The 25,236-nt window shown below is 39.8% G+C and overlaps 2 protein-coding genes and 1 long non-coding RNA gene across 3 annotated transcripts; 1 reads left to right on the top strand and 2 right to left on the bottom strand.

Annotated features, from left to right (window-relative positions):
- Nucleotides 1–295: 295 nt before the first annotated feature.
- On the bottom strand, nucleotides 296–12,508 carry bicd2 (bicaudal D homolog 2 (Drosophila)). The gene is made up of 8 exons (XM_062444681.1): nucleotides 12,031–12,508; nucleotides 6,938–7,150; nucleotides 6,144–6,296; nucleotides 5,260–5,724; nucleotides 3,613–4,617; nucleotides 3,300–3,451; nucleotides 2,539–2,770; nucleotides 296–1,646 (listed from the first exon to the last, which is right to left on the bottom strand). Exons 1-8 carry the CDS (start codon nucleotides 12,268–12,270, stop codon nucleotides 1,644–1,646), a joined length of 2,463 nt encoding a protein of 820 aa, XP_062300665.1. The 5' UTR covers nucleotides 12,271–12,508; the 3' UTR covers nucleotides 296–1,643.
- Nucleotides 12,509–13,946: 1,438 nt separating this feature from the next.
- On the top strand, nucleotides 13,947–14,735 carry LOC134003517 (uncharacterized). The gene is made up of 4 exons (XR_009927645.1): nucleotides 13,947–14,080; nucleotides 14,226–14,294; nucleotides 14,443–14,493; nucleotides 14,710–14,735. It is a non-coding gene; the product is annotated as an uncharacterized LOC134003517 (long non-coding RNA).
- Nucleotides 14,736–16,474: 1,739 nt separating this feature from the next.
- LOC133977453 (transketolase-like) lies at nucleotides 16,475–24,758 on the bottom strand. The gene is made up of 14 exons (XM_062415626.1): nucleotides 24,652–24,758; nucleotides 22,791–22,908; nucleotides 22,581–22,694; nucleotides 22,355–22,452; nucleotides 21,251–21,442; nucleotides 20,932–21,050; nucleotides 20,595–20,791; nucleotides 20,294–20,458; nucleotides 18,957–19,113; nucleotides 18,343–18,473; nucleotides 18,141–18,224; nucleotides 17,934–18,027; nucleotides 17,338–17,460; nucleotides 16,475–16,662 (listed from the first exon to the last, which is right to left on the bottom strand). Exons 1-14 carry the CDS (start codon nucleotides 24,756–24,758, stop codon nucleotides 16,475–16,477), a joined length of 1,887 nt encoding a protein of 628 aa, XP_062271610.1.
- Nucleotides 24,759–25,236: the final 478 nt, after the last annotated feature.

Genomic DNA, 25,236 nt, shown 5'->3' with positions numbered 1-25,236 from the left:
TAATTAAGAGTTTTCTTTACGTTGTGTTCTGTTATAAATACTGTAGCACTTAAGTTTCACTATAAATAAAGGTGCTGTAAGATTAAATGTAGTATTTTAGAGTCCCATGTAGAATCATATTTCAGTTTTACATAGTTTGTGTAAATATTGTCACATAAAAAAAATTACATTTTATATAATTTGGGACATTTGTATGCACAATAATGCACCTTGTACAGTATGTGCTGTTTACAAATCTGAATGGTTGCTAACTCATGTTTAACTACAAAAGAACAAACACCTCAGAACTGTGAAAGTTAGATTTATTTCTTCACCAACCATAACTGTTAGCATAGACAGTTGCCTGCAGTCATGAATCTTGCTAGTGTTTATCACGAGTTCTTTCCTCCTGAAATTCAGACCACCCAACTCCACTCGTACTCCCTTATGAAACAAAGAGGATGATGACATCCTGCAGTCTGAACAGTGGCAAATAAATAGAAAAGCAGTTGTAGTAAAAACATATAAAAAAAATCACTTGGGACCAAGAATGTAAGCAACAATGAGTAAAATATTTTGACATAGCATAAACATGAAGTTTTAACCATGTTTGCAAATTGCACTTGCATAATAAAACACACAAAATGGCACTGCAGGTGTATTGTTTGACGACAGTGAAATTTAGGACAAAAGGTTTACAAAAAGCTGTATTAAAACAATATTAAAAAAACTCTCCTTCATGAATAAAGTTTATGAATACTATTAACATCTGACCTTAACTTAGAAATCCTTAAATACATTTTGCATCAATACTCTTCCTTATTTGTAACAAGCATAATTTGTAACAGCTCTTCCATGTCCACAAATCCCCAGTTATATAAAATCTAATTAAGACCCTGAATTTGAAGCTCCATATTTCAAGGACCATTCAATGAAAACAAAGTATTGCATTATTTTGTCATGAGTTAAGCAGGAGACACTGTTATCAAAAATCTTGCTTGTTTCTTTGGGCTGTCAGAATAACATCCCTCATCAAAGGCCAAAAGGAAAACAACTTAAGGCAGAAAAACGCATTTGTCTTTTTTGTTTGATTTCAAACAGTCAGTTCAAAGTTAAAAGGACCACTTCGAATTTTATGTTACTATGAAATAAATATGAATAAAATAGTCACTTGGAAATGACGTCAAGAATCGGACAGATAAACATGCACATCCAATACATATATACTGTAGTATAATACTTGAAACAATTAGAGTTTATAAAGATAGTGGAATCAGCTAAGAGCAAAAAAGTAAAACAGAAAGTGCTCAGTCAGGATTACACAGGCAAAGATTAATCAGCAAAACACACATCTTGATTCTTCCTCTGATTCAGTAAGCATAGTGGTGTGTACTGTTGGAAGACTGACGGGCTGCAGAGGGCAGCTGATGCTTTGTGTTGTGTTTTATGCAGTCACATTTCTGGACACGACTGTAAAGAATTGTACGTGTTTGTTTTGGCACTCTAAAACAAGGCCCTTTGCAAATACTATTGGGTATGTTCTTGTGTTAGCAATCACATGATTTGAAGCATGATTAGAGAGTTGAAGAAACCAGGAGCACAGGTGACTGGCATCTGTCACAGTCACTGACGAACCACCTTAAGGACACTTGGCTTGGAGAGATTTACTGTGAATGGAAAGATAAAACAGAATCATTGAATTAAACTGATTGGTGATTGATTTAGTTTGCATTATAGTGAGATTAATTTAGTTAATTTAACAGTTAGGAAAGTGCACAGCGAGGAGTGAAGTGTGTTGCGCATGCATGCTTCAATTATAACTCAGTGATATGTAGGCAATGCTTCAGTCAGCTAGGAACATTTCCCCTTAAATTTCTTTAACTTTTTTCTTTTTACCTCATCCCTATATGTCATCATAAAACTTAAAAATGGAATACAGGGAATAGAAAATAAACACCTATCAAATCAGTTTTCAGACTATATGACAAAGGTTTTTTCATATCTTTTTATCACTTGTAGATTTAGTAAGGCATCATTGACCCACATTGCTGTCTCCACCCACAAAACAACTCACATGCACATTAATCTGTCACAGAATTTACACATGGATGAAAGTTGGGTATTTCCCATGTCACGTTATGCATGCTGACACTTAACAACTTAGAAAGAGATGCCGCCTAGAAGCAAATGTCAGTTTAATTAAATTTAGCGTGTAAGTTTCTAGTTTCATGTGGTTCTCAAGCCAAACAGTTATGTAACTATTGCAGGCAAGGTAAGACTTGTACTCCATGTTTGGGAGATTTGTGCCAACTGAATAGACACTGAGTGTTAATTTGCCCTGAAAATAACAGCAACTTAAACTCAAAAGCGTAATTGTTTTTTTGATGGTAAAAAAAAAAAGTTGCAAAGCCTGAGTTGGAAAGATGTAAGTATCCTAAAAAAGGATGCAGAAGATTTCAAAGGCTACAGGAAACTTTGTGAATCTCATTGCAGAAGAAAAAAGGGAACTCTTTTGCTTTGTGACTTTGAGGAGGCTCTGCAGGATTGCCACCGACTTACATGACGATTGGAAGAGGCCCCCTTGCCCTTTGTTTTGCCCTTGCCTCCCCCCGCTGTGGCACTGTTGCGGCGTGCCTGTTCATGATCAAACTCCAAATCCTCCAGGCGCTGGGTTAAAGCCAGTTTCTGCTGGATGGCCATACGTAACAGAGAATTCAGGGTCTTCTTCTCATCCTCAGCAGCAGCCAGTTGCCTCTGCATGTCATCCAGCTGGATGACATACTCGTCGCACCTGAGAGAAAGAGACAGGAGAGGAAGAAGGAACAAGGGGAAAAAGGAAGAAACAATAGATAAACTCTATTTCCAGCAGGTGGTGCAATTTGCCTTGAATTTCTACTCCTGTCACATGTTTTCTCCATTCCCCAGACAGCATTTTCCAGATGGGAGGATGAGGTCCCTGTTAGCTGACTCACATAAGTATTACATCAGACAGCTCCCACAATGCTTTGTGTCTTTCTCACAAACATACACGCGCACACACACAGACAGACATTCACATAAAACATTTCTGCAGCTCTAAGAATTAACACTAAAATTGAATATTACATTTTTTAAGGAAAATGTGCTGAAAATGTACATTGCGAAAATATGTCCTGTCCTTTTTTGGCACTTTTGTCTTTTATCCCGTAATAGATGGTAAAATACTTGTCACACATTGTGGTGTGTGTCCTGGACTGCTTGACCACCAGGATGCTGCATAATGGTTCATTAAATGTTTTTTCAGAAGTGAAACGTGTATCATGGATGAAAAAATGTCAAACCTTGTAGCAAACATGGCTCGAAGAGATGAGAATGTGGCAGCATCCTCTTTCAAAGCCTTGAGTTCATTGCGGAGTTTCATGATTGTCTCAGTCACCATGACCTTCTCGCTTTCATACTTACTCTTCAGGTTGGCCAGAGCAACCTCGGCAGTCTAAAGAGAACAAGATGTTACAGAGTTATCGATTCTCAATATCAATACAAACTCAGTTATATCTTGCTGAACCCAGTTATTCCTTTCTGTTTTGCCTAAGGAAAACACCCTTCCTCTGAAAAGAAAAACATAAACAGCAAACATGTGTACACAGTTCTGACCTGTTTGTTGGCCTTGAGCACAGCTCTGAGTGTGGCGATCTGTTCCCTTTTGGTGCTGAGCAGGGACTTAACTTTGAGAATCTCTGCAATGCAAGCCTCTTTGTCCTTGTCTGCCACTGCGCTCAGCTCCATATTGGCAAGTCTCTGGCGTGACAACTCTGTGGTGCGATCCACTGCCTGCTGTAGGTGGAGGATCTGGTCTCGGATGATAGCTACAAGGTTATAGATGTTCATGGGTTCTGGGCGTTGCTCTGGGGCTGGAGCTGGGGTAACTGTGGTGCTACTGGAGTTTGACTTTCCAGGGTCAGTCTCACTGATCAGTCCATTAGTGAGGAGTACAGCAGAGTTTTGCTCCTTCCCTTCTTGCCCTCTTCTAATAATGGCCTTGCCTTCCTTGTAGTAGTCGAGCATGACACGGTTAGGAGTCTCATTGTTGCACATACATACATGGTTGTAGAGATTAGCCAGCTCCTCACTGAAAGCTATGAGCTCATCCTGCGCCACATTAAGGCTGCCGAGTGACTCTCCTGCAGCCTCGCTGACCAGACGGAGCTCCTTTTCCAAACGAGCCATCTCCGCTTTGTCTATTTGGCTAATCTTCTCCAGGGATGCTAAGTTTGACCTCAAGTCCTGAACGTCACTCTCCAGACGCGTTCTCTCATCTTCGTACTGTGTCCGACATTCCTTGTACTGTGCCTTCAGTGTCTTCAGCTCCTGCCTCAACTCCCCAGCTTCAGAAACAGCCACAGTGTATTTACACTGAAGGATCTCAGGTCCGTTGATGTCCAGCTCGTAGTAGTCTCCGTCATCATGGCTGTCCCTGTCTTTTTCACTGTCAAGGGCAGACTGGCGCTCTTTACTGGCCTGGAGTTTCCTCATTGCGCTGAGGTTCTCAGTGAGCTTGTTGACAGTTTCCTTTTGTTCGGACACAGTCCCATAGGCCTGTTCCAGCTGTTTCTGGATCTCCTGTAGGGAATTGATAAGGGCCACTTTCTCCCGCTCCACCTAAAGTAACAACAAAGACATTTTGAGTCATTGGCCAACTTTGTAGCACATGGTCATAACAAACATGACAAAATATTTTCTTTAAATCCATTCAACCAAGAGTAGACAGCACTGCATTTTTATGAATATCTTTGAATATTCTGGTTCAATAAATACAAAGTTAGGAACAGAGAATATAAAAGTGATTGTGACTAAGGTCTTAAAGAAAAATCATATTTGAGGCACTGCAGTGATGCTTACTTGAGTCTCTTTTTCATAAATATCTTAACATAAATGTCTGTGATTAATACAGATGTTGTATTAAAACCTAATATTCTACTGAATTTAGTTCAGTCACCATGAAGATGTTTGATTATCAGTGGTGTGTGACAGAGTGAAACCTGGTGATGACTGAAAAGTGCAAGAAATAGCACATCACTGGAAAAATTTAGTTTTTGTTTCCAAGAATGAGAGTATCTCATATATCATTTTTCAAAACTTAGTCCTTTATTTGTAATTGATGTGATTCTCATTCAGGTAAAGTCCCATTCCCTGCTCAAGTACTTGGAACTGGGCTTGCAGAGAGCAAAGTCAAAGAACCACAGGCCAGAGAAAGCTACTTAAATCTACTTTTCAGCAAGTAATAATGCTGGATGGTCATACCTGTCCAAGCTGCTGTTTAAGTTTCTGGATCTCAGAGATGTTGAGCTCACTCAGCAGGTCGTCTACCAGGCTAGGAGCCGGTTTGAAGTGCTCTCCTCTCTTGTTCACAGCAGCTTGGTTGTCTTCATCACCTTCACCTGTCTTGACCAAGCCATTCTCGAAGCCTCGGATTAGGTCGTCATTATCGGGCTCTGTGACGGTGGAAGGATCGTCGTGGAGTTTTAGGTTGTCAATGGAGATATTGAAAGAGCTGCTGTACACAGAGCCACCGATGGTCATGTAATGTGAGAGCTCTTTGCGCAGGGCGGCCTTCTGCTCACGCTCCGTTTTAATCGTCTCTAAGGCCTCCGTTAGCTGGCGCTCAGCGATCTCTCTGAGGCGCATGGCTTCCTCCAGCTGGCTGTGTAAGCACTGGGAGTCCTCCTCCAAACGGCGGATCTCATGCTTTAGGCCTTCAAATTCCACCTATACAAATGGTTTAAGAATATAAATAAGGCTGTGAATAATTTCATTCAATTGAGTAGTGTCCACTGTATTTCCTCTATTAGGCCAAAGTGCCTAAGAGCTTGCCAAAATATTGTCAATGACCATATGACAATAAAGTAAAAGGAGGTTGTTTGTTTTTTTGCACAATGCACAATTCAGTATGTATAGCAGAATTATTTTTTTAATTCCCATTTTAATCACAAAAACCTTCAAGAGTATTTGGAGCAGGGTTTATTTTTTTGTAATATAGACCTTGTTGCTAACACAATGACTGTGGTTATATTAAAACATAAAGCAATCATGTGGGCAAATTGAGTCTTAAAAAAGTGTTTAACCAGGAACAAAGATCACTTACACTATGTTCAAGGTGTGTAACACAGTGTGTTTGTTTGTCGCACCTGGTTCTGTCTCAGCACAGACACTTGTTTCTGAAGAGAGATGTTCTCCTCTTCCAGCTCACTGCAGTCCTGCAGCAGACGAGCCTCCCGCACCTTGTATTCCCTGATGTCATCACGCAGCTGACCGCGCTGCAGCTCCACCATCTCTGAATTCTGCACACAGACGGAGAGGAGAAAAGAGAGGAATGACAATATGTTAGGGCAGGCTGCATGCGAATAAACTAATTAAAATCAGTGTTTACTGTCACTGATTGAGGACAACATCAACCAGGCAATGGAAGCTGCATCTTTGAAATTGTCCAGTCACTATGAGTGAAATGAAGATCAGTATGTCAGCATGTTTCACATGCCACGAGGACAAGACTTTGGCAGGCGAACGTAATGACGTCAGGAAGACATGGTCTACTTACCAATCCATGCTACAGACAACTCTGGCGGAAGACATCCTTTGTGCCACTCACAGTGGACCATTACATCATATTTCCTGCTGGGTTCACTGTGATCCTGCTTACTGACCCTCCCCACACTACAAGCACCAACTCTTTCACAGCTCACCCTGACAACAAGTGGTGGCCTGGACTCATTCTCAACTTCTCTTCCATCTTAGTTTGATTGTAAATTATGCCATTATTAAACAGGGTCATATCATGAGCATTCAAACACAAAAACCTTTATATATTTTCAGAGTGGCATACTTGAAATAAGATCTTAAGTAATATTTAGGTAGTTTTCAAATCAGCACAAACTTAACATTGTATCCAAGCTTTTTACTATTTATGTATTTAAATTATAACCTCTTTCATTTCCAGGACAATGGATGACAGACGCTCATTTTCAGCTTGTGCACTGGTGATGGAGGCTTTTGCCAGTCGAAGGTCATTCTGCAACTCCAGGACTTTCTGCTGGTAGAGAGCCTCCTTACTGGCGGACTCCAGGATCAGCGATTCTTCCCTGCTTTCCCCATCTAATGCCACCTTCCTGTGGGTTGAGTGAGCTTGCCCAAAGGCCTGAGGACAAACAGAAAGAACAAACTCCTTTGAACAAGGAATAAAAGCAAGACAAGATGTAGGAACCACAAGCAAGGCAAGAATAACCACTGGCGATAGATAAGCGTCCTCTTACCCAAACAGTATTTATTCAAAAAAACCAGAGGCCTCCTATCAACTGCATTTGTCAGCAGTGCGACTCTGGTGCTGCACTTATTGTTGCTGTTATTTGATCATGTTTATAACACACACTAACAGAGCACGGAAATAGATAACTGCAACCACTGATTGCATTTAAATGGTGTAAATTTGAATTTGTCATACTCATGTGACACATATGAGCCAACTGGAGGCTGCTGCCATCCACAGTCCTCAATCTGTTCGGTCTGTTTTAGAAATCTGAGTCGAGAAAACGTAAATTTTATTCTGAGTGGAAAGTTTAAAATATCAATATTCAGTAAGTGTCAAAGTTTTCTGTTCATATATATAACTTCATATGTAAATGGAGCAGACAAACAAAAGCCAAAACTGTATAAGCTTCATAACACCATAATTAATGGCAGAGCTGTGAGATTTCATTAGATTGTATAGGTGTATCTGATCAAATGAATATAAAACGTATTGTTCTAAAAAACAAACAAACAAAAAAAACATTTAAGTAATTTCTCATCATTTCTGAAACTACCTATTGTGATTATCATTATGTTGCTATTCTATTAAACTGACTTCTACAAAAAGCTGCTGCTTTTTATATAATATTCTGCCATTTTGGACAAAAATAGCAAAAACTAAACTCCAGATAATGCTGGTCTGTTCGATAACACATTCACATGCAAGTGCTGTTAGGTCCAATAAAGGTTTTTCCATACCAGAGAGGTGAGTAAGGCAGAGTCTAATGGAGGCGACTAATGGTTGTGACCACTAGTGAGTTCGTAAATGCAGTAATAAGTAGATACCAAGCAAAGTGTTTATGCTTAAAGTTGCTACACACTAAAAAAATGTGTATTCCTTATTCTTACTGACTATGATCTCTAGACTCCTGTGACACTTTTATGAAGCAGTTGAAAACAACTTTAGTGGCTCTGCTTTATATATCGCCTTTTTCTTTTTTGCTTGTGTTCTCATCTGTGTTTTAGACTTTTTGTAGTTGTTTATGTGTCTGTGTCCTGTTTCTTTATTGGTGCTGTGATTTAAACATTTACCAGCCCTGTGTTGTATGGTTGATATTTTTATTGCCTTTAATCATGTATTTTTCATTACGTGAAACACTTTGTGATTTTGTATCGGTGAAAGGCACAGAGTTTAAGAAGAAGGCTGTTTTCACATTCATCTGCTTAAGTTGATCTGCGCTCACCTGAAATCTAAGTTTAAGACATCTATGTATGGGCACAGTTTTGTGACACACACTAGACAGCTGCTGTAGTTGGGAAGCCAGTTGTGCTGCAGTTTGCAACTTATACAATTGTGTGAACTTGAAGCCCTCAGTGTAGAAACACTGAGAATCGACTTTTCAGTGAGGTAGAAAACATTGAATGTCCAGAAGTTAAACTTTTCAAACAAAAAAGATTTTCTATTATTCAGGACTTTTTAAATGAGGGAGATGGAGTAGATTTGAAAAATGCATATCAATATCGGATCGGCCTGCACGGGAAAATCCCGATCCGGACTCCCGATCCAGTTTGTTTTCAAAACTCCGGTCCGTGTTTTCCAGCGCACCGCTGTAGGTAATCCATTCCAGTTTTTTTCAGCTTTCCCCCCCAAATCCGGTCCGCGTTTTTTAGCACACCTAGCGACCTGTCCAGCATCCCACTATTTATTTTCTACTCAGCTTTTTTGTGTGTTTTGCTTTTTTAATACAGTTTACAATATTGTTTGCACTGATGGCTTTTTAAGCCTTGGTTTACACTCTTGTTGTTCAAGAGCAGAGCACTGATGCCAATTCAGTTTGTGTGGTTAATTGACTATTTATTATTTTGTCTATTTTGTGTTTATTTAACCCTGTTAAGAATAAACAGGTCAGCTTCTCATTACCAACCATTGTGGATTATTCAAACTAACCTAATTAAGTTGGCTAGTTGTTCTTAAGAGTAAAACCCTTTTCAACATGAGTATAACAACAAAATAAGTAAATATCTTTAATCTTTAATACATGCTTGGATCGGCCGGTATCGGTATCGGCCTATGCTAAAAGCTACAATATCGGTATCGTATCGGAAGTGCAAAAAGCTGGATCGGGACATCCCTAATTAAGATATGATTTTTCATCTAGGTAACTGAACTTTTTGGGGGAAATCCATTTAAGACAGAAATTATCATTCTAAGCAGTGATTTTATACGTCCAGAAGGGATCTTTAAGTTAACCATATTCACAGTCAGGACAACATCTTAACTGTTTAAACAGGTTGAACAAAGTTGATGTCAGACTGACCGACTTAAAGGATTGCAGATATCCTGCCAACATGCACTGACACTGAGCCAGACTGGTGATGTAACAACTACTGTCCAAGAAAGTCCTGAAAACCCACCATGGAGCTGCAGCCCTCCTCCCCACCAACATCCAGCCCAACTCCCTCTCCCTGATTTTTCTCCAAGTTAAAAAAATATATGATATATGTGCAACAAGCAGTCATAATGTAAGCTCTACTAAAGAGGGAAGTAGCAGTCAGAATCATAAGATAAACAGAGAACGAGTCATGTAGTGACTAGACTGTGATCTGTACCATGAATGATGTAATCTGGACAAAATGTATTAACGTCAACAGAAACCTGAGAATAGGTCAACAATCCACAGAAACTCATTCAGAGGAGCAAAACTGACTTCAAATAAAGTGTTACTGTCTTGTGTATCTTTGGGCTTTGGACTATTAGTCAAACACCTGGGTTACCTTTTATACTTATAAAGTGTGACATGTATTATTCAGTATTTTTTTGACATTTCAGCAACAAATTACTTCATCAAAAAGAATCATTAGGGTTGCAGCCCTGGATTTATTTGTTGGAAATTGTACCCCATCAACTTAGTTAGTTTCCCAATAAAGATGCCTTTTACAGCCAATTAAAAGGTCTTGTTCACTAGTAACAGCAGTCACCTGTGTGCAATACTATGCATTATGCACCAGAAAGAAAGATTTGTTGTTGTTTACTGTAAATGACTAAGAATGCTGCTACCTTGGCTGAGTTGAAAGACAGTAAACATAAACCCAGTACACTCAATTATTAAGAGTGATGGTGGAGGTCTTGTCCATAACAAGTGGCAACCATGACTGCTGCATACTGAAGCTAATGTGGAAGTATGTTAGGATGCACTTCCTCTAATGGCTGATGAGACGGTCTACAAGAAAACTCTGCTGAACAGATGGGAAAAACCCAACTTCTCCCTAGAATCACAGTCAAATTTCCCCACAAATTAGGAACATCGGCAGACATCATCTCTCCTATTAATGTCTATCTTTGTCGGATTTGAGAAAAAAAAAGCATTTCTTTATTATGAAGATATTAAAGTTAGCTGCATGTTTAGTCTCAGCCTGTCCTATTGAGGTATGCTGGTTGTTAGTTGCTGCTTCACCCATCTCACCTGAGAGGCCTTTCTTACTGTTCATATCATGTCAATAGTGTGCCGTATCTCTTGACATTACAAAAGAAAAATAAAGAAACCTGGACATTAACTCAATGAATCAAATTATTCCGCACATGGATATAAGTTATGATATATGTGAAGAGATTGGCTCTATAACAGAATTGCTTAAAGTCATAGTACGACCGATATATTGATCAGACAATATTATCAGCTGATATTTGCAGATAGACTGGTATCAGCATATATGTTGTCCAATATGCACTGATTATTTTATTTTTTTCAAAGTTATATAAGCAGCATATGTATCTGATCCTTTTTCTTAATTCAAGTTTAACATGTTTGTTTTTTATGTTGTTTATTCATAGTTATTTAAAATGATTACATTCCCAGTGACATTAACTCTTTCTGTGTGTTTCTGAATATATTCTGTATATATAAGATTATCAGATGATATATAGATATCAGGATTTGTGCACCCTCTAACATTGGTATCAGTGTCGGCACCAAAAATCCAGTATCAGTCAAGCCCTACTAGCAGCTTAATACAATGATGACAGATGAAAACATCTTGGCCAAGTGAGCCACTGGAAGTGTCTTACACACTGAAAAGTCCTCCCAAAAATGATGGTGAGTAGAAAAAGATAGAAAGCAGAGGCTACTGTTGTAGTTGTGGGTTTGAAGCATCAATCCAAGGAGCCAATTAGGATATCAAGATAGGTGAAGTTATAAAAAACACAGTGGAGGGATGGATGCACTTCTGACCGAATTTCACATAACAGCTGAACCATTCCTGTCTTATAATGCAGTCTGACCTTTTCTGACCCAATTACATGACAGATATAGGTTACTGGCCACTTAGACATGGACATTTGGCATGCTACTGAATCTGCAAACGTCTGAAGGCCTGAACTCAGCATACCGAGAGCAAGTACGGGCAAGTGACCAGAAGGTTTTGTTTTCTTCAAAGTGAAGAAAAGATTAAACTAAGAAAAAAGGTGAAACGCACACGATGGTTTATCAAAACTGACTACATAAACAACTCGTAAGACTTCCAACTGATTGCTTACACTTTGTGGCACTAAAATCTAGTTTGTTCTTCTTCTTAACTTTAAATAACTCAAAGTAGTGGCTGAACTTTAAAGAAACAGGACCCAGTGACTGATAGTTAACATCATGGGTCTCATTATAGCTCTGACTGACACGTTCACAACCCTTGGAAAAGTCAGTGTTGACCATCGTTGCACAGTTACCGTCCAGCTAATTTTCTCATATCGGTACCAATCAACAACTGGCTGCGTGGCTTTTCTTTGGGACCTTACGTTACCTCCTTCAGCTGATCCAGCTCCTGTCGGACCGTCTCGTACTCTGTCTCCAACTCATCAAATCGCTGCTTGAGCTGTTGTTTCTCCTCCAGCACCGCCAGCCCGTACTCAGCAGCCTGGATCTTCTCCTGGGTCGTTTCTCGCAGCTCCCGATTGAGACGCTCTACCTCGGCTTGGAGCCACTGCGGCCCAGCCTCTGTCACCAGCACCGCCTCAGCACAGTCCCGCTCCTCCATAGACATCTTGGCGAGCCACCGACTCAACAACTATAACGGGACCCAGCCCTGGCTATAGCAGGAGAAAACCACCAAGACCGCAAATCACTGACTTCTTTGTTTGAACCGCATTGTCGTGACTTAGACAGCGTTTACAGCCCTCCTCCTCTTCCCGCCACAGACGTCGATGGTGCTCAACCGAGACGATACTTTTGTCATTCTTGTAAACTTGTCTCAGGGTCTTGTCGTGAAGCTGACAGAGGAAACTTGAGTTGAGATCATCGGTAGGAAAAAGCTACCCCCTGCACTACATTCAAATCGCTGACGCTCGGAAGGGAAATGTAGTTTTAAGTGAGACGCCAGCATCTTAGAACCTATGGACGGTAGCACTCATATTGACTTCAAGTACCAGAATGCATTGCGGGTTATTGGACTGCAGCCAGATTTACAGAAGACGTGAAAGCACTACTGCCATCTAAAGGTTTTATGGTGAAACTACAACTATATCCTTATTGGTTACAGGCACAGTTTGAGATTATGGCTGCAACCAATGATTATTTCATTACTGATTCAATTGTCTAATATTTTTTGATTGTCTGAGTAGCCTAATTGTTTGGTCTATAAAATCTGACAGAAAGAGGAAAATGCCCATGCAAAGTTCCCAGAGCACAAGGGGATTCCTTCACATGACCTTTGTCTAAAATGCAAAGATATTCAATGCAAAACCATATAAACCATAGAAAATCAGGCTGAATGCATATTCGCTTACAGTAACATGATTAATCAATTATTATAATTTTTATTTTTGGTCACTAGACTAATTGATTGACCGATTGTATCAATTCTAGTAGGCACAGTGGTTTACATGTAAATAGAGCTACACCAACACTCAAAACCGGCTCCTACTCCCAAACTGACTGACACTAAATGAGTTGCTCTTTTCCTTGTTTACATCTGTATGGTATGTAAACATGGTGCAAATGCCAAAATCAAAAATGCTTTCTACATGATTGAACCTGAAAAAAAGAGTATTGAAAGGTACCCTTGGTTTTACCACTTCCTTTGAGCCTTTGACAGTCTGTGGTTTTAAAAGCTGCAAGACAGACTTAATGAATGTGAAAGCAAAACACTTCTTATCTGGGACTTTCCTCCTTTCTGTGAACAAAACTTGGCAGAGTGGTTTGACCAGCTTCAGGAAGCTGTCTTCTTCGTGTGTGTTTGACCTGTTGTTGGTACACCTGCCAAGAGCAGAAAGCTGCAGCTGATCGTAAATGGTATGTATATCTTTGTTTCTGGGTCTCTGGGTCATCCACTTGTGTTTCCACCTGGTTTATTACTCTTTATTTTATTGTTTTGCCACCACTACCACTCTGTGTGTGTGTGTGTGTGTGTGTGTGTGTGTGTGTGTGTGTGTGTGTGTGTGTGTGTGTGTGTGTGTGTGTGTGTGTGTGTGTGTGTGTGTGTGTGTGTGTGTGTGTGTGTGTGTGTGTGTGTGTGTGTGTGTGTGTGCTTGTGTATCTCATTGTCTCGCCCTATATGTGTTTATCCATTAAACCAACTGTGTTGATCTGTCTCTACCACAAGGTCATGATAATGTTTCTTTTTCAGGAATATGGAAGGGACTTCACTTTTAACTTTTACCAACACTGTATGTAGCACTTCAATGCCTTCATTAAAGGGTGGTGGCACACAATGTCAGGAAAGAAATTTCCCTTTATGCAGCTGATATTTAGTTGATTTGATCTATTTTTATGAACATTTTCAGATAAATATTACCATTTTTATGCAATCTGCTTTGGACTGGGATGCGGAATAGCGCTCTATAGGCCCTTTCGTTGTAAGTGGACATACAGTATGTGATGCAAAATACTACTTTGATTGGACAATTCCTCTGGTCTAATTTATCAACCAATATATCTATCTATTTATTTATTTAGGGGATATTTTCAGTTTGTAACAGAATGTTTCTGTTGTATTTCCAGCTCTTGTGCTTCCATTAGTTCTTTCTGTGGTTTTCACCATAATATTTGAGGTTTTTGGCATGATGTGTGGTAAGTTGAACTTTGTTTTAAAATAACCCAGGTTAAGACATGTTTTACCTGTTCTTTCTACAAAATGTAGACCTGTCATTTCAGATGATCTCATAACCCTCATATTTTGTTTGACAGTGACAATGTACATTTTTTTGTTCCCTCTCAGGCCTACCAGCCCATACAAAGAAATGCAAAGGCTGTCCATATGAGAGAGGAGGTAAATCATTTGGCTCTGATTTGTACCAGAAATGTATTGTCAACTTACAACAGATTAATGATAACACAAATATTAATCACCAACAAATGACTCATGATTAATTTGTTATTATGTAAAAGCCTGTATATGATTTATAGCTGATTGATAATCTTATCGTGATTTAAAAAAAAAAAAAAAGAAGTATACATTACATTGGACTTGTCTAATTCTCTTTAGATGTTTGCTGGGGATTTTGTTTTGCATTTTTCGTGGCCATAATAAACCTCAACTCATATCACGGTAAAGCCACATGACTTTTCAGCATGTAAGGTATAAAAACACCTTTGGAAAATACTTTCCCTGTTTACATGTTTACACATTGTGCTTTTTTCCAGTCTATACGCTGTCCTATGGATGTGGAATCATAGTGTTTGCTCTTAGAGGAGCAAAACGGAAATACAGCTTTCTATGGTGGGTAGTGAACAAAAGCAGGTTACATTTTGTCTTTGAAGGTAAAGTAATGGTCTGTGCCTGATCTAATAAGCCTATTTGTCTCTTTTGGACAGGAAGCTGAGAGAGAGAAATCAATCCTGGTGGTAAAGGAAGTTGGCAAATAGAGAAGGTGAATTTACTGGCAGTGATATCTGTGGCATTTATGAGTTGTGTACATGCTTTAAACTGTTATGAACTTTAGACTCGGGTCAAGGGGGTGCTAAATTCTGCCAGAAAAACATTGTGTTTCAATGGAAACTAGCATGACTGAGAATCTTTTATGATCAGATATAAGTAATTTTATATAGGCCATAGAGATGTATTAGCAAGCTCAAGGATGAACAGTGAAAAATATATACATATTATTTATGAAACAAGTGAAGCTGACATGCACTTCAGTTTTAAAAATGTTAGAAAAAAATGAGTTATGTAATAATTTATCTTGGTACTGTACAACTTACTTAAGACACTTTCAATTAAAACTTTCAAGTACATATTCCAGTGTATATATACTGGTTGAACCACACGCATCAACACTCACACAAAGTCAAATGCAGAGGGCTTTATTACATGAAAGTAGGGTACATACAAAATTTCAAGTAACAAAAAAAGTGTTTGTTCTTGGGTTCACAAGTCAGATGCAACTCTACCTTCACATTCACAGCCAACCTTATTCTCTGTCAGCATTGGAGGGACATTCAGGCCTCCACCTTATGTAAAAAAAGATGATATTTTTGACCACACAATGATCGTCGTCACACTGCTGGTATGGTCCAGATGTACAGCTTTAGCACAAATGAACGCTGAGGTGTGTAGATTTTAAATCATTAACAAAAGACAGTGCTAAAGAGAAATGATGCTACAAAAGTCTGAATTACCTGAAGATGTGAAATGTGGTTTTGTGTGACTTTTCTTTTTGACCTACCTACATTTGTTTAATTTTTTTTCTTCTCTAACGTCTACAAACAACAACTCAGTTAGCCTCTCTCTGACACTGCGGCCATGAAAAACACCTACTTTGATACTACGCCCCACCCAGTTTTAAGAGCTACATTAGAACAATATAAAAACATTTCCAGCTGAATGAAGTTAAAGAAAAAGCATTTCAAAAACACATGAGAGCATCACATTGTTCTCATGTTGAACATTTAACAATGTGATGCTTTGTAATGGTGAGCATCCACCAATTAGATACCAGCAAAGTCAATTATGGCCACATTTTGAATACTGAACTGGATGCATAACAATGCTGAGTTTAGGAGTGAGGATATGTGTTTGCATTTGCGTGTCTCTGTTTTTGTGTGTGATGTGATGAATGCTTGAAAGAAAGGTAAATGTGGGAGTCTACTTTTAAGTGTATACAGCACAAAATCACATTACTTTGGTAAACACTTAGGGGAGTTCACAGTGAAGGAATTTAAAGAGCTGGGTGTCATCAAAAACATACTTGACTGTTAATCTTCAACTGCAGGGTTGTGATCAGATGGGTGGGTGGGGCGGGGGAAAAAAGTTACTTGGCATTGGTAGAGCTGCTAAGCATCTTGCGGACGGCTTGGGCGATGGCATCACGATCGATGCCATAGATCTTGAGGAGCTCATGCGGTTTGGCACTTCGGGGGACATGGGACACTGCCAGACGATGCAGATTGAAGCCAGACTCATTGACCATTGCTGAGCACACTGCCTCCCCGAGGCCACCTGTGGAACAACAATTCACCACATGAGAGAAACGAAGGGGGAGGGCAAATCCTCTCTTGGCCTCAAATATTTGGAGCTTCAGTGGCAACAAAAATGAGCCTGTGTACATGCATAATTTAATCACATGTAGTATAGATGCACAAAAAAATGGATAATTACAAATTAAAAACAGAATACCTCTGAACCATTCTTCTTCTTAGTCCAGATGTAAAATTAATTAAATACCCAGCATCAAACTGATTACAGTAGCCAAATTTCTTTTGTCCAGTCAAGTCCGCACCATCACCCATCCCCACTCTCTTAACAGGCGGAGGGCATAGCTGTCTGTGTTATCTAGGTCACAGACTGCCTCATGGGCACATGCTCAGTTAAGGAAATCTGACAGCACTCGGCCTCTCTGGCTTTCACATCTACAAAATGCACCACAATACCTTGTCTGCAATGAGGGCACAAAACAGTCAGCCTCCCCTAAGCCAATAAGCAAATGCCACCACATCGCATCTCTGTCACTGAACCAATGGAAACATGCCACTACAGCACACCCGAGGATATGGACCAATGACAGCGCCCCAGCTGCATACGTGCATTATGCTGAAATGCTTGTTGCTGCTAGGTGGTATTGGTCATACAATATGCAAAGGCTGAACAAGATGAGCATTTTTAATGGAAACCTACCCTCATAGTAATGGTCTTCCACAGTGAGGATTCTTCCCCTGGTGGCACGTGTGTGGTCCATGATGGTTTTGACATCAAGGGGTTTGATTGTGAACGGGTCAATGACCCTGATAGAGATCCTCTCTAGAAGATCATTAATTCAATGGAGGAAACAACATATTAGAGATTATTGATGGTGTAAATGAAATAGCTGCAACTGAAAAATCCAATTCTTATAGTGATTGTAAGGTTGGGATTTCTCTGATTTGATCCAATAATTGATGATTAAGCAAACATTGTCTATTGCCCAGGGAAGTATGAATAGAGGAATCAAAATCCAAAGTAAGGATTCATATTGAAAACAACATTTAATACCTTTTGGTATACACAATAACGCTCAGTACCAAAGCTTTAAGGATTACACCATACATAATAATCATGTAACACTTAAGACTTAGTGAATTTAGGAAAATATAATATTTATCAATATGGTCATTTTGAAATTAGCTCAGATCTGTGTTAAATACTCTATTCACTGTGTCAGTTGGATATGTCAAATATGGCATGTATATATTTTGACTTCTTATGATGAAAAGCAGTAATTTACTATATTGTACCTTTCTTTAAATGTTCAGCTGCAGCCAGAGCCTCATGCAAAGTCACTCCAGCGGCCACCACGGTAACCTGGTCCTCCTTGCTCTGATACACCACCTGGAGAAGGGAAAGGTAGAAATCCTCTGTGTTCATTTTGAAATAATATCTTTGATTAAAAAATCCCTGCCATAAAAAAGTGTGCACTGCTTAAACATTGATGGCTTTCCTACTTTAGCTTGTCCAACATGGAAGTCTTCATTGCTGTTATAGATGATGGCACTGTCTTGGCGGCTGGTGCGGATGTAGCAAACACCCTTTATGAAGAGATACATGAAAAGAGCATCAACACTGGGACATTTTAACAGCAAATATGCTGTTTTTCTAGTAAATAAATGTATCACAGCTACTGAAAAGCCAGAAAACTGCTTTTACCTTTGTAGTTGCAGCCAGCTCCACAGCCTTCTCTGTAGACACACCATCACTGGGATAGAAAATAGTTGCTGTGGGAAGGGCCCTGAACATAGCCATGTCCTCTAGACCCATCATGGAGGGGCCTTCCTCTCCTGTAATGTATACATTTATAGTGAATTTGAGACACCCGGCCATTAGGAAATCCTAAAAAGTTATCGACTGGTCAGGTGAGTTGATGCATGCAGGTCCACAGACATAAAGCCAGACTTTGCATGCAGTGTACCTGTGCTAACAGAGGGACACCTGGTTCCCTGCTGACAGCTTCCAGGGCAGACAGGAAGGGAGAAAGAGGGAAGGACTGAGTACTAGCTGTGCGGCCGAAGAAGGTAAAGGGTAAGGAAAACACAGGATTAGAAGGAGAAGGAGAGGATTTCACCACCCTCACAAAAACAAACACACTCACACAATTTATTTTATACGTTCATCAGCATTTGGTATACTGTGAGAGTGGGGTCTGAAAAAATGGGTGCTGTGAAGTGGATGTCATCAGAGTAAGGAAATAAAGGTGAATTCTGTGCGCGTGTTTGGGTTCTTGGTGAGGTGTGGGGAGGAAGTAAGTGTGAATGGTTACTAACCAGTGGACAGGCCGCAATGGGAGCCACAAAGGTTGATGTTGCTTTCTGAGATGGCTGCCATGCGAAGCTGGTCGTAAGCGCGGGTGAAAAAGGAAGCAAGAGTACTGGCAAACGCGACATTCCTGTCACGGGCAGCACATCCCATTGCAACACCCACCTGAGAAAGGAATTTATTATTGATTAGTACCTGTGCAAGAGCACAAGAGACATTTCTTTCCTGTGTCAAATTACATAGATACAGTTCACATGCACTTGATCCCCCAAAAGTCACCCAGAGGGTCAAATATCTATGGCACAAACCACATTTGAAAGCTTCTTTGAAGCAAAGATCATGTTAAGTAAAGAGTAAGTGAGAGGAGTTCCCTTAATACTCTAGAGCTTATTTTCCCATATGGGCGGAATCAGTGGCATACCTCCTCTTGCAAATAATTTCCTCTGTCCTGTCTACAAAACGCTACCTGATCCCCCGACTTCTTTCTTTGCTTTGTCGAAAGCAACAAGTATGCATCCATGAAAGTGCTAAAGTGATATTAGATAAACCTTTTTAGGTAAATCAATGAAAACAAACTGCTCTTGTTAATGCTGCACTGCACTTGTATACTCTGTGTTCCTAATTTTAGGAGGTTAGCACACCAAGAATAAGATGTCATTAAAATATATTTATACAATGAGAGCTCTTTCATCAAAAACAAATCAAGTGTTGATAATAGTGTCAATCTCCTCATTTAAAATGTAATGGCTTTTAATGTGATTCATTCAGCCATTCAACTTTTGACTTTTCTCATGCATTCAGCCAGATGGTCCCACCCTCCACGCTGATTAATATTTTACTTCTGAATACACTTGTCATGAAAGCTTAACGTCATACACAAGCCTGACCTAGATTGGAGTTGGCTGCTGCTGGAGCCATAGTAGCACAAGGAATTAATGTCTGATCTCGACTCCCCAAATGATTAATCTGAGGTCAGATAAAAAATAGTGACGTGAACAAAGAAGGGCGCTGCCTTGCTGCTGGTGTGTGCACCAGCCACATTGATCATAAGGAATCAAATGGGTTGTGTCTTTACTCATCCTTACATTATGCAAATCATGTATAATTTAATAACACCAGGGTGTCCTTGTAGCCCGTCAGAGCTGAGAAAGAACAATTTACTCAACAAAATGACCACAGTAAAGGAAGAGAATTTGTTTTCTTTAAATAATAAACTTTAAAAAAAGAGAGCATTGGACCATAAATACTATAAAGATAATGTAAAGAACTTTGTTGATACACATATATTTTGCAAAACAAGCTTTGTGAAAAAGGCTGTATTCTGGATATGCATGACCCATCATACCATGTTCTGCTGAGCAATGTAGCACTCCACAAAGCGGTTGGGATGCTCATTCTTGAAGATCTCTGAGTAGGTGAGGTTGTTTGTGTCTCCATCAAGGGCCACAACACGTTCATTGTAGCGTCCCAACTTGGCCAGCGCCATCCCGTATGCCTTACGCGTGGCAATCTATAATAGAAATAGGAACAAGCATTCAACAGCAGTCATCAGCTTTAACAAAGTCTGTTGGTTTGTCTTTGTGAGGCTTAGTTAGTTCAGTTGAGTTTGAAGGATATGAATGAATATGCATGTCCAGGTAACAAACCTTCTCTCCAGCCTTGTAGCTGGGTGCGCTGGGCATCCTGATGTTCCTCAGGCTAACCGGAGGTGAGTCCTCTACAGGGGCAGGAGGGTATAGGTGCTTGCTGCTGTTCATGATTCGACTCTGCAGCTCCTTCATAACCATCTCGGACATGTCTTTGGGCAGAGTTTTGGCATGCCAACCCAGCTTATCTTCTGCAGCTGAAACCACACGAATAATGCATCACATTAGTGGATTTGAACACTGTTTAGTAGATGGTTTATAGACTCAGGCTGGAAAGTTGAACTGGATTGAAAGAAATGTATTTGAACACAAGGAATGGTGAATGACAGACAGTTACCTGGAATGCCTTTGCCCTTGATGGTTTTTGCAATGATGGCAGTAGGCTGATGGCGCGGCTGGCTCAGAGCCTTGCAAAGCTCTTCCACACTGTGTCCATCCACAATGATGGCATGCCAACTGTAGACATATGCACACATCAGAGCCATACCTTAGAACACACTTGGTAGACTTAAAATGAGGAGATGGAGAATCTTGGTAGAATGCTCTTTGTATTAGCATGGCTTTCTTCATAACCTTACAGCACATTCATTAACACTCTATCCACACACATACACATACACACAATTAGCTTCTGCTACAGGTTTATACACTATTACCCAAAAGCTTCACAGCGCTTCTGATATTTCTCTACATGATGCTGCAGGGGTGCAGGGTCACATTGACCCAGACGGTTGATATCCATGATGGCCACAAGGTTGTCAAGCTGGTAGTAGGAGGCGAATGACATGGCCTCCCAGACAGCACCCTCTGACATCTCACCATCCCCCAGGAGGCAGTACACACGATAGCTGGGGTAGAGAAAAGGGCAAACATTTTACGTTTAGTGTGCGTGTGTGTGTGTGTGTGTGTGTGTGTGTGTGTGTGGGGGGGGGGGGGGGGGGGGGGGGGTATGTTCTAGTAAGGGTGGGTGTTATGTTTGCAAGAAGCGACACATCTCATGAAAATGCTCTTTGACACCTTTACAGCCAGATTGATTCCTGTTTCATTATCTGACAGGTAACAGGCTGTGACATGATAAATGTGTGTGTGATAAAGGTGTGGCTGCTAAATATTACACCTGCCTCTCAATCATGATTCCTGCAAAAAAACTCCTTTAAATGGGACAAATTATCAGCACATTGTAAAGTTTAAATCTGTCTTAAATATTACCTGCTGAGTCAAACCTTCTTTTATATATGTGGCAGCTGTTTTATGCAGTTGTTTTTTAAAAATGTATATATATTTTGCTGTCATCGCAAAGAATACAACAATAATAATTAGACTAATTGATTTGATTTGTGATAATAAATTAGACCAATGACTACGTGGTTGAAAGCACAATTTTTGAATTTGATTCTGAGAGGAAATCTGTTTGGATGGTAAAAATAACTGAGATATGACTGCTGGGCCTGTGATTATTAGAGCAGAAGAATCGTGAGAGCAGAGCATGTAGGCGCTACACACCCACAGAATCTGGAAAATCTTGATCACTCAAAGGAAGCTATGGTGCAGAGCCAAAATTTAAATTAAAGAACTGTCAAACAAAACCAGAACGGGTAGTCCATCAACGGACCAAAATATTTGAATAATTTTTGTGTTGTACGTCAAATGTAGTTAAGTCAGTGTCTACTTATAAACGTTATACCTGCAAGGAATTTTAAGATGGGTGTGATAAATGAATACTGTAAAACTATATTTTGTGCACATTTCTGAAGGATTACCTGGATTTGTCAAAGTATTTCGCAGTGTAAGCCATTCCACAGGCCACACCAAGACCCTGTCCCAAGGAGCCAGTGGTTACATCAACAAATTGCTGCCTCTGAAATAATACAAATTACACACAGAGTGAATTGTCACAGTATAGAGAACAGATAGATTTATTTGGCACACCATTTGTACTCAGTGAGGTTTTTTTCATGACGTGTGGTACATTATGTGACAGCTTACAGTGGTTTGGTGGCCCTCCACGGTGGAGTCAACCTGGCACATGCTCAACATCTCGCTCTCCTTCAGGAAGCCTGTTTCAACCCACATGGAGTACAGGGCTGGAGCGGCATGACCCTATGGGAAACAAAAGCAATCGTCAATCAACTTTTTTTAAATCAAAAAACACAGTTAATGCAAGGAAAAGGTAAGATTTTGCAGACTGGCTCTCACCTTGGACATGATGAAGCGATCACTGTTAAAGTTCCTCGGGTCTTCAGGGCGGTACTTCATGGTGTGGAAGAAAAGCACAGACATAATTTCCGCCACACTGCAGCATGATGTGGGGTGTCTAGACGAAAGAGGAGATGTTGGATGTTACCATTATGCCAGACATAAGTACACACACATGCACAAAGGAATGTACAGTAATCACTCAAAGATGCATGTGGATTCTACCTATCCTTCACATTTATCATTGAGAGCATATAGATAATAATCAAGTTACCATTAATGCTAATATGCATATCAGTGGTGGAAGTAATGCTGCTGTTACTGTAGCATCTTAGAGTTGTAATTGTAGATGCAGCCTATGCAATTATATTGTGAAATGTAAAATTACAGTTATTTGAATAGCACACATGTTCACCCTTGCGAGTAGAACAAAAAGCTAAACAGTGTGGTCATCTTTGTACAGTTTCTGATTTCACAGTGTAGAACTAAAAAAGTGCAAATGACTGTCCAATCTCTAAATAAATTAAATAAATCAATTTACAATTCATAAATCAAATAACTGCTGAAGATCTAAAAGCTCCAGCCGGTACTATGGAGCCTAGAGGGTAAAGTATTTTGGCGCGCTGGCATCATTGTCTGGTTATCGGCCTTTCCCACACACAATGGTATCGGAGTAGTTAATTGAAAATGCACCAACAAGACAATGCCAGACGTTTTCAGATTTTAACACAGAGATCAGTCATTGATACATTTTACGTTTTACATTTTAAGTAACATTCTGTTAAATATATTTCTGTGTTTCTCTTTGTTCCCATTTGTGTCTGCTTGACACTGCAGAGCAGTGAAGCGGGGAGTGGGGCTCAATAAATAATCCCTTTGATGCTTCAAATATAAAACATGTTTCTGTTTTGTTCCATTTGTTAGAATACTAGAAGAATACTAAAATAAAAATCATTATTATTCAGCTGCTCTCTAAAGAGATATTTATATAACAAATTGAGTATTTTGATACCATGTCAATATTGTGCAAATGCAACTGCAATCTACAACAAAAGTCTAAGACAAAATTTTACATAATATTTCAACTTATGAATAGGCTTTCACAATCTTTTTCCCATCGAAGAACAGTGCAAAACTCAAGTCTATCTGCAACGCACAATTCACCCGACACATGGCAGTCTATTGTGCCGGATACTGCGTAAGAGCACAGTCATAAGTCAAAAATCAAATACAATATTTATCTTGCAAACAAAATCAATAAAAAATAATAAAAAAAAGAAATACTAAATACACCAAAAAGCATGTAAGATTTTTAGTCATTCTCCATAATGTGAAAAGTCAGTTAACATGAAAATATGAAATAATTCACTTTTCCTGGCTGCTGTGACTTACAAATGTGTATTAACTACAAAGCACTAATTTGATACATTAACATTTCTGTGATATGGTATATGCTTCATATGCCATTAAATCTTCTATAAAGTGGAATGATATATTAAATGTTGTGCTGTTGGAGATTTTAATTGTATTCATTTAACTTATAAGGAATCCAGAGCACAATTCATCAAATAACAACTGTGAATGTTCAAATGTTTCTGTCAGTGAACAAAAGGAGGAGAACAAAGGCAGGACATGTTGTTCCTTTGGCCCTTCACTTGCAAATACGTTCGAGTGTGTATATCTGTACATGCATGCATGCAATCAGAGTAAAGAGGTGTGACTATTGGTGTCCATCTATGCATGCTGCAAAGAAATATGCAATTTGCATCATGTTTTAAAACACATTGTGGTTGTGCATTTATTTTGTGATGCATTCACACTTTTAAAGCTCATGTGTGAAAGTCAGTGGTAGGCGACTTACCCACTGCCCGCTGCAGTCGTAGCCTTGATGGAGTTGATCCGGAGGCGGTTGGCGATGTTCCTCAACGCCTGCACTGTCTGCTGGTCAGGTTTGTGGTAATCCTCCATGAAGGCAATTTTCAAGTTCCACAGCACCAAAAAAAGTGGCCCAATAACAATCCTTAGTTTGTGAATGTGTGTGAGAGTGAGGGCTGGCAGGGGCAGCACCTGTATGTGTGTGTGTGGCAGTGACAGAGAGAGAAAGAGAGAGAGAATGGAGGAGAAACTGGATTTATCCTATCAGGCATGCAGACACAGATGCACAAGTACACACACACAACACACACACACACACACACACACACACACACACACACACACACACACACACACACACACACACACACACACACACACACACACACACACACACAGAGGAGGGTGAACCCAGTGACGTGGGCTGGGTGTTACTGCTAAAATCAAAAGGCACTCATTCCATTGGCTACAGGGTAACAGGGATGATGGAGGTTTGTCACAGCCGTAGATGTGCACTAGTGTGTGTGTGTATGTGTGTGTGTGTGTGTATATTTGTGTGGAAGGAGGGGCT

The sequence above is a fragment of the Scomber scombrus genome, chromosome 3, assembly GCF_963691925.1.
Source record: "Scomber scombrus chromosome 3, fScoSco1.1, whole genome shotgun sequence".
Taxonomy (NCBI): domain Eukaryota; kingdom Metazoa; phylum Chordata; class Actinopteri; order Scombriformes; family Scombridae; genus Scomber; species Scomber scombrus.
Note: the sequence above shows the minus strand (reverse complement) of the source record. Positions and strands in the feature narration are given on the sequence as shown.